Source organism: Panthera pardus, unplaced genomic scaffold, assembly GCF_024362965.1.
Source record: "Panthera pardus isolate Hobbes unplaced genomic scaffold, ASM2436296v1 HiC_scaffold_8, whole genome shotgun sequence".
NCBI classification, from domain to species: Eukaryota; Metazoa; Chordata; class Mammalia; order Carnivora; family Felidae; genus Panthera; species Panthera pardus.
The window spans coordinates 19,248,482-19,256,818 of record NW_026527013.1 but is presented as its reverse complement, the minus strand read 5'-3'; the positions used below and the strand labels follow the sequence as shown (position 1 = coordinate 19,256,818).

Below are 8,337 nucleotides of genomic sequence, written 5' to 3'. Positions count from 1 at the left end.
AGCGGCTTAATGAGCCCAGGTCACATGGGCTATGCTACTGCTTGTGGGGAGGGCCCAAGCCCCCATGGCCACCCGACCAGGCCCTGACGTCAGCGGCATTAACCGTGCACTAGGCTTGTCTAATCTCTGGTCAGTGGACGGGCCAGGTTAGTCCCGCCAGAGCCAGAGTTGAAGACCGTGAAGGCCCTCAGGGGCACCTTGAGGTTGCAGGTCAGGCAGGGATGGTGATGACTGAAGGAGCCCAGGGTAAATGGCCCCTACCTACAAGACTAGGGAGTGGCCACTGTGCTGGCTTTGGGCCAGCTCTGATCCTCTGCCCTCAACTGTGAATCAGGCATGGGCTCCCATTGATCCTGCTCTGTAAGGTGTAATTATACTGGTGTGGTGAGTGGGGCCGAGGAGGCTTTGAGCTGAGAGACTCAGCTCCCCCTCCCCCAGCATACTTGTGGCCATGGGCAGGGCAACTTGAGGCCAGGCAGTGTCCCCAGTCCATGGGATCCAGGAATGCCAGTCCTGAATCCCAGACCCTGGGGTCAGAGTTGCATGTGGAGGGGACCCCCTAGAAGGTGGGGTCCAGCCCCTGCCTGGTGTTTGGGCTTCTCTCTGCCCCTTGCCCAAAAAGGCTGGGAGCTCGTTGTTTTTCTTCCAAGACAAGGTGACTATGTGGAAGACCCCATTAGCCCACCTCTCCTGACAGCTTCTTCCCTCCCAAGCCTACCACTTCCACTTCCAGCTCCTCAAAGCCTCCTGTCTTCTCCCTTGCCTCTCCCCACTAAATCCCAGGGTTACTCCCCTGCCCCACCTCACTCCAGTAAACTGCTCAAAGGGTCCTTAGTGCAAATGAGCAGCCAGGGTTCATCCAGGCCTAAGACCACCCAGTGAGGGCCGTAAACCACTGGCCCAAGCCCCATCCTCCTCTCAAACTTCCAAACAGCACCAGCGTGGCTGAACTCCTTAATCCATCCAGTGTCCCCCCCCACCACCACCCTGTGCTCAGGCCTAGGCACCCTCACTTCCCCTGTCCCCAGCTCACTTCCGGATCACAACATCCTCCACCTGGACATTGAAGATGCCACCCACATCTTCTGCCCAGCCCCAGGTATGTCTGCCTCCTGGACATCTCCTCCCCCAGGTGGCCACAGGTCTGGAAAACTCAGTCCATTCAACACTCCTGCAGTCCCACCAGCTTGCTGGGGGCATCACATGCACTTGGTCAAATACCACAGATCCAGACCATTGTGGCTGAGCCCCATCTGCAGATCCTGGCCCCGTGGGGTGACGAGGACATGTCTCTTCCTCACAGATCCTCCAGCCCCACTGCTGTCCTCCCCACGTCCTCTCATACTGACCTCCAGGAAAAATGTGTGTCCCTACATACCTGCTTTCCTGAAAAATTTTAATGATTATTTTTTCCAGAAATAGAGTTGTAAAATATTATTGATGATTTATTTCCATTAAATCCAGGAAAATAAGATTATAAATTGTCTTAGATATAGATAAAATAGTTAAGCTTAAAATAATGTGGAGTTTTAATGTACCTACTTTCAATTTTTTTCAACTATTTTAATGTTCCATAAAAATTTTACCATTAAAAACACACAAAAACGTACACAGGAGTGGACATTTTCCTTTTGCTTCAGGTTCCAATATGGCTCGGCAGAGGTCTCTTGAGTCTTGTCTTTATTTAAAATTTTGATATTTTGTTTATCATGAGGGTTTTTTTTTTTTTTTGCTGTGATTTTGAATTTAAAACGTATTGCATCAAAATATTACTTATCTTGATCACTGAACTTTTTGGCACCACCTTAAATTTTGCACCCAAAGGTGAGTGCCTCTTTTGCCTCACCCCAATCCCAGCCCTGCTATTATGTCCTAGCTTCAAGGGCTTCCAAGACCCATCATCTTCTGGAGGAAGCCTAGGCCCTCAGGCTGGCACTTGGCACCTGCCTATTGTCTCCCCACCCCGTGTCCCCTTTGCCTATTCCTGCCCTATTGAACTATGGCCCCCAAGCCCCTCTTTCTGGGCCTTATACACCCTACTCTCCCTGCCAGAATAAGCTTCTACCCCAGAACTTCTTGATCCAAGAATGTTCCTGTGAACATTTCCCAGGGCTCCTTTTTCCTTCAGCCCCTTTCAAGAGGCACAGGTTAGTCCCATGCCCCCAAGAGTGCTCCTGCCACGTCCGGCCAGGTGCTTCTCCCTGGAAGGGATGATCTTCCCATTCATGTCCAGCCCAACACTGGACACTTAATAAGTGCCCGTAACTCGTGATAATTAATGCTCTTCCCTTCCCCACAAGAAAGGACAGCTGGGGCCTGATGCAAAGGTTTATTGCTGAGTCTGTGCATCTATCTGAGGGGAGTGTGGATCGTGCTCTGGTCTTGCGAGACAGAAACCCCCCACCCCCCACTGCAGCATAGGTCCTGGCCCACAGGCATCAGCAAGGACTCGAGGCTTGATGAGGAAGTAGGGGGCAGGGATATAGGGACTTGGGCCTTTGTCCCTAACAAAATTCAGGCATGGCCCTCAGTTTTTCCTGCCAGCAAATGGGCCCTGAATGGAAAGGGTGAGAGGGACAAGAGGGTTACCTGGGTTTACTTATGACCCCACCTGAGGTAGACCCCTCTTGGGCCCAACCTGGGCCTCAGTCATGTCCCAGCCTGGGGCTGATCGATAGGAGCCGGACTCTGCCCCCAGCCACCCCTCAGGACAATTTGACCATTGGCCACAGCTGGTGTCAACAGTACCCTCCCTCAAAACACCGTCCCCTTGGCCGGCTGGCCTAGAGTACTGTGGGCGGGGTGGTGGTGAGGTAGGACATGGATCTGCTGTCCAAGGACAAGGACGGAGGGGGCAGAGCCTGTGGGTGGAGGGTCTAGGGGTTACTCTGAGCCTGCTGTATGGGGAAGGGTACAGCTTGAGTCTCTTCCTGGTGCCCATGGTCTCCCAGGCCTGCCTCCACTCATTAATTCATCTATGCAGGAGCTGCACAGGCCAGACTGACTTGGACTTTGGACTCATGAAGCTACTGAGAGGGACAGTCACTGGCCACCGGGTAGAGACAGGTGTCAGATTTGTCACATGGAGGTGGTAAGGCTGGAATGGGCTGATGGTCAGCAGCAGGCCTGCTTGGAGGAGGGATCTCTGCCTGCCCCCCCTGCTCTTCAGGAAACTGGGAGGGAGGGCTGTTTGCCGAGCCCAGACCCACCAGGTGAGTCATGGGCCCCCTGCGGAGAGACCTGTAGGAGATTGGTCAGTTGGGCATGCTGAGTCACTGTGAGCTCTAGCTGCCCCAAGTCCTGCCTGCTCCTAGCTGGGGCTGGCTGGGGTGGGTCCTGGAGGCCAGCACAGCCAGGCCGTGAAGGACAGCAGTCGGGTTGGGGGTACCTGGCTCTGGGAGACCTGGGAACCACGGGGGAGGGCTGGGGCCTCAAGGCTGGTGGGGCTCAGGGCTTTGGGTCTGTGGCGTGGCTGGTGGGGCCTCACGCTGGGGCCCAGGAGTCCTGGGGGGCTGAGAGGCTCTTGTGTGCTAGGGCTACGAGGTGGCTAGGGCTACAGGGTGTCAGGGACACACGTGAGTTCAAGCACCTGTGAACAGAAAAAGGATGCCAGTCAACATCCCAGAGCTCCAAAATAATTGGTCTTAGGCTGAGAGGCACTGTGGAGGTGGGCTTGTAAGCAGTGACCCCTGGGGGATTGGGGCAGGTCAAAAGAGATTAGGTGGGTGGGACTTATGCACCAGGGTCACGGGCTGTGGGCAGTGGGGTGGAACCTGAGGGGCCAGGATGGGGCCTGGGAATTGGGGGCCAGAAGCAGGCAGTGGAATGGGTCTGGAGAGATGGGGCAGGACCTGATGGCCTGCAGTGGGGCCTGTTGTAGTGAGGTGGGGTGAGGAGCTGGGGAGGCCGTGTAATAAGGTATTGAGACCAAGGGGCAAGACAGGGGAGCATCCCAGACCGCCAGGAACCCACCTCAAAAGAGGCCGCAATCTTTGAGGTTCTCCTTGATGATGATATCGGTGACAGCATCGAAGACAAACTTGACGTTCTGTGTGTCGGTAGCGCAAGTCATGTGGGAATAGATCTCCTTCACGTCGCGTCGCATGTTGAGCTCCAGGAACTGCACCTTGATGTAGTTGCCCGCGTCCTCGTACGTGTTGGGCCCTGGAAGGGAAGGGGAATGTGCTCACTCCATGTCCGCAGTCCTTCCTGCGACGGCAGAAGCTCAGGCCCACATCATGGGGTTGGGGCGCTGCCTGGCGGCCAGGCGAGGGGGTGCGGCTCTCACCGTCGTAATCAGGGAAGCAGATGCTGAGATGCGCCTTTTTTATCTTCTCTGAGAAAACGTCTTTCTTGTTGAGGAAGAGCACAATGGACGTGGTAGCGAAATAGCGGTGATTGCAGATGCTGTTGAACAGGTGCAGGCTCTCGTGCATGCGGTTCTGAGGAGAGCAGAAGCTGTCGGGCACCGGTAGTGGGGCACGGGCAGCTGCCCTGCGCGGCCGCGGCCCACAGGCTCCGGGGCACCCGGAGCCATCCAGCTCAGACAGCTCCAAGTCACCTCCCCTCCACTGCCCCCCTCAGCGGGGCTGCTAGCTGTCTTGAGTCCTCATTCAGACTGTTCTGGAAGGAATGTCCCCTCTCAGACGCTCCCCGCTCCTGCAGCACCGTCTCTGGCTTTCTGTCTCAGGCCTTGCTTGGCACTCACCACTTCGTCGTCCTCCACCAGCACCATGTCGTAGGCGCTCAGTGCCGCGATGAAGATGATACAGGTTACACCCTCGAAGCAATGGATCCATTTCTTGCGCTCAGAGCGCTGCCCGCCCACATCGAACATCCTATGGGACAATTGGGACCTGAACCCGTGCGCATCGAGCCCCCTGAACGCGCCCACAGGCATCCCCTGGCCTCCTTATGCTGACTGGGCGGCATTTGGATGGGACTGGCATGTGGAGGGCCCGAGACTTTCTGCGGGCAGGGCATCATAGAAGGAACAGGGGCTCTCGTAGGGATGGGGTCTCCGGGACCTGTCGGGGCCTCGGGGCGCTGCACTCGGGGCCAGACCCCTAGAGCGAGAGCAAGGGTGAGGGCTCGCCGGGTCGTACCGGAAGTGGAGGTCCTTGAAGGAGAACTGAGTCTCAATGATACCCGTGGTCTTGACACGCGAGCGCAGCACGTCCTGCTCAGTGGGCACGTAGCCCGGGGTTACCAGGCGCTCCAGGTCGGAGAGGTAGCTGCGGGAGACCGCGGAGGGTGGGTGGGTTGTGTGAAGGGGTGTGGCAGGGCCCTGCCCGCACCCCCAGAGCCCCGCCTGCGCTCTCACTAGCCCGCCGAGTCGTTGAGCTGGTACTCAGAGGCGCGTTCGAAACAGGCCTGGATACCCGAGTCCTTCCACAGCCGCTGGATGATGTCTGACATCTCCTTGGGCATCGTGCCCTCCTCGATGGTGTCCGCCATGTGCATCAGCTTCCGGGCGTCGTCCTGAGGGCAGGGTGGAAGTGGTTGGAGATGACCGTGGACTTGAGCCCAGTCTTGAGCCCCCGGAGGCCCCGCTCAGCCAGTCTCCCTGCACACCTGGCGCGCAGAGTCTCCATACTGGATGTTGAGCGTGGTCATGGCACGCACGATGGCGAGGATGGACTGCAGTGTGTTGCCGTAGATGATGGCAATGAACTCGAGGCACTCTTCCAGAGAGTACCCATCCTGGTGGATAATCCTATGGCCAGGGCAAGCCAAGTCAGGGCCAGGTGGATTGGTGGGAAAGGACAGGCCCCATGGACACGCCCACCCCCAGAGGCCTCAGAAAGGGCAAGGGCACTCACTTCATCTGCTTGACAATGGTGCTCTTCCCGGACTCACCAGCACCTGGAAGGGAAGCCCCGCCTCAGAGCTGCACTGGCCACACCTCCCCACATCACTCCCCTGGCATCCAAGGGCAGAAGGTGGGACCAGACATACTCAAGGCACCAGTCCAACCCCCCCCCCCCCAGTTCTACCTGTTTCTCCCCCACCCCCCAAAGTAAGGTCCTGACACCTTTGAGGAAAAACATTTGTAAATGTCAAGAGTGACAGACGGAGGCAAAGACCTCAGTTGTGCGTTGAAACCTCCAAGACCCCTGGTATTCACTTTCTTGAGGAGTCTGAGACCAAAATAAAGAAAACCTGGAGCGCCACTTTGTGGAGAGTTCTGGTACTGTATGCAGGGGATTATTTGAGCCAGGTCAACCCCTGCTTTTCACCTGGTGTGGGGAGGGGAGTGTCTCAGAGGCTCAGAGAGAATTAGCGCCTTTGAGTGGGGGAGAAGACAGAGATGACAGCCCCTCTGAGCCTGCTCTCGCCAGGGCTTTGGGCACAGTTAATGAGATTTCTGGCTTAGCCTTTATGTCTTCCCTAGGGTGCTCTGGCCTGGTCCTTTTGCCCACATCCAGCTGCCTGACAGGACCCTGGAGAGCCTGGGTGGAACGTACACTGCCTTTTCAAAGCAGCTCCTTCTTCCACATGTGAGGAGGTAGTGGCCTGGAGGCACCGCGTCTCCCCACCTCTCCTCACTATCCATGAAACCATGGACATGATTTTATCTATTCTTCACTGGGCCTTAGTACCTCTGCACCCTCTTTAGGTCTGCCAACAACAAAGCTCTGGAATCTGAGGACCATTGTCTGTGGACTTGGGCAGTCCTAGGGGATGCCCACTCCCAGGTGGACTGTTACTGTCTTCCCAAGCGAGCAGCCCTATTTTGGTGCTCCCAAGAAAGCCCCTGGTTTCTGATGCCTGCCTAACAGGACTTCTCCAGAGGGGAGGGAGCTGAGGGAGGGCCCTCTGGAGAGGGGTTCCAAGGGATACCCAGCCTTGGGGAGTTGGGGTATCACCTATTAGACCCAGCCTTGCCTGGCCAGGGCTCCCATTCTGTTTCCTGACCTGTCTCAAGGTCATTCTGCTTCCCAAGTCACCCCTATTTCACAGAAGGGCTATCTGCTGACCCCCCAGGCCTCTGACCTGGTGGCAGTGGCCCCACCTGGGCCCACACCCGTACCCAGAAGCAGCAGTTTCACGGTTCGAGCATCCTTCTCGGCATCTTCTTTTAGCTTCTTTTCCAGCTCCCTTGAGTGCTTCTCCTCGGCGCTGGCCCCAGCCCCCATGGTCCCGGCAGCGGGTGAACAGGGTGGTTAAGTTGGTTCCTCTAGATGGAGGGGATCCCCAGAGCCAGGCTCAGGCCAGCCTCAGGCCTCCGCAGACACCCTTCTGGCCCCAAGACTGGCAATCAACTGGCCCCCCCACAGACCTGTGCAGGCCCTGGTGGGGCTGCTTAGTGGGATTTAGGGGCCAGGGGTTCCCAAGAGCCAATGAGAGACAAGGACAGGTGAATCCAGCTCAGCCCCCAGCCCTTCTAATCAGGGTGGCATGGCCCCAATCTCTCAACTGCTGACTCTGCACCCCTCTCTTCCTGCCCCAACCCTCTAAGAGAGATCCTGGGGACAGTCCAGTCCGTGAGCCAGAGCAGGGAGTTGTGTTCCATAGGGTGCAAGCTTAGAAGGGGAGAATAGGACCTTGAGTCCCTAGGGTGGGGACAGTTGGGGTGGGGCTGGCAACAGGGAGTAGAGGGAGAAGCAAGCATGGAGCACCTGCCCCTGCCCAGCCCTGGACTCAGTGCTGCTCCTTATTTTGTAAGCTCACATGGTCCCCGGTGAATGGGTACCTACATCATCAGCCCCATTTTACTGATGACGAAGTAGAGGCTCAGACGGTCACATAGAAGGAAGTGGTTGAGAAGGGCTGGGTGACTCTAGACCAGGGTTCCATGCTCTGCAGAGAGTCAAGAAGGAAAGCAGGGAATTGCATTTGCCTGGTACTGAGGGCTGGATCTCACCTGGGGAGGGCCTCTACATAACTCCATGATTCCAACAGACTTGGGGTGGGGGCGTACATGTCCACTGTGTGTGCCTGGGTGTGTGTGCGGCTATCCTTTGCTGGCATCAACCAAAGCAATGACATGACACATTTGTCCGTATGTATACTTGTGTGTACACATGTGCCTGTTTGTGCCATTGAGTACATGTGTGCCTACGCATGCCTTTGTACATGTGTGCATGTGTGTAGGCATGGTTTTATTTGTTTTTCCTTATGTGCACATGTGCTTCTATGTGTACCTTGCTGTGCTTATGTGGATTAACATGTGCATTTGTGTATTTGTGTATGGATGTATGGATGCTTGTACATGAGCAGTGCATGCATTAGCATGCACATGCCTATTTTTGCCTGTGCTTATGTAAGCACGTGCCTGTGCACATGTGCATTTCTACATGTGTATGTGTGCATACTTGCATGTGCCTGTGCCTA

At 56.2% G+C, this 8,337-nt stretch overlaps 1 protein-coding gene across 2 annotated transcripts; it reads right to left on the bottom strand.

The window, feature by feature from the left end:
* Window positions 1–1,713: 1,713 nt before the first annotated feature.
* On the bottom strand, window positions 1,714–7,279 carry GNAT1 (G protein subunit alpha transducin 1). 2 transcript variants are annotated; one of them, XM_019416895.2, is made up of 9 exons: window positions 7,034–7,279; window positions 5,823–5,865; window positions 5,575–5,716; window positions 5,324–5,481; window positions 5,106–5,234; window positions 4,709–4,838; window positions 4,289–4,442; window positions 3,973–4,164; window positions 1,714–3,589 (listed from the first exon to the last, which is right to left on the bottom strand). In XM_019416895.2, the coding sequence occupies exons 1-8, from the start codon at window positions 7,137–7,139 to the stop codon at window positions 3,974–3,976; spliced, it is 1,053 nt and encodes a 350-aa protein (XP_019272440.1). In that variant the 5' UTR covers window positions 7,140–7,279; the 3' UTR covers window positions 1,714–3,589; window position 3,973. The 2 variants fall into 2 exon arrangements, with proteins under 2 accessions (XP_019272440.1, XP_019272441.1); XM_019416896.2 differs by lacking the exon at window positions 7,034–7,279 and adding an exon at window positions 6,997–7,019.
* Window positions 7,280–8,337: the final 1,058 nt, after the last annotated feature.

Bases quoted from the DNA above. Each gene is read 5' to 3' on its own strand.
- GNAT1 (XM_019416895.2), bottom strand. From the start codon at position 7,139: ATGGGGGCTGGGGCCAGCGCCGAGGAGAAGCACTCAAGGGAGCTGGAA. The intron at 5,235-5,323 runs GTGAGAGCGCAG...GGTCTCCCGCAG, and splicing joins CTCAACGACTCGGCGGGCTA to CTACCTCTCCGACCTGGAGC. The intron at 4,165-4,288 runs GTGAGAGCCGCA...CTTCCCTTCCAG, and splicing joins CTGCTTCCCTGATTACGACG to GGCCCAACACGTACGAGGAC.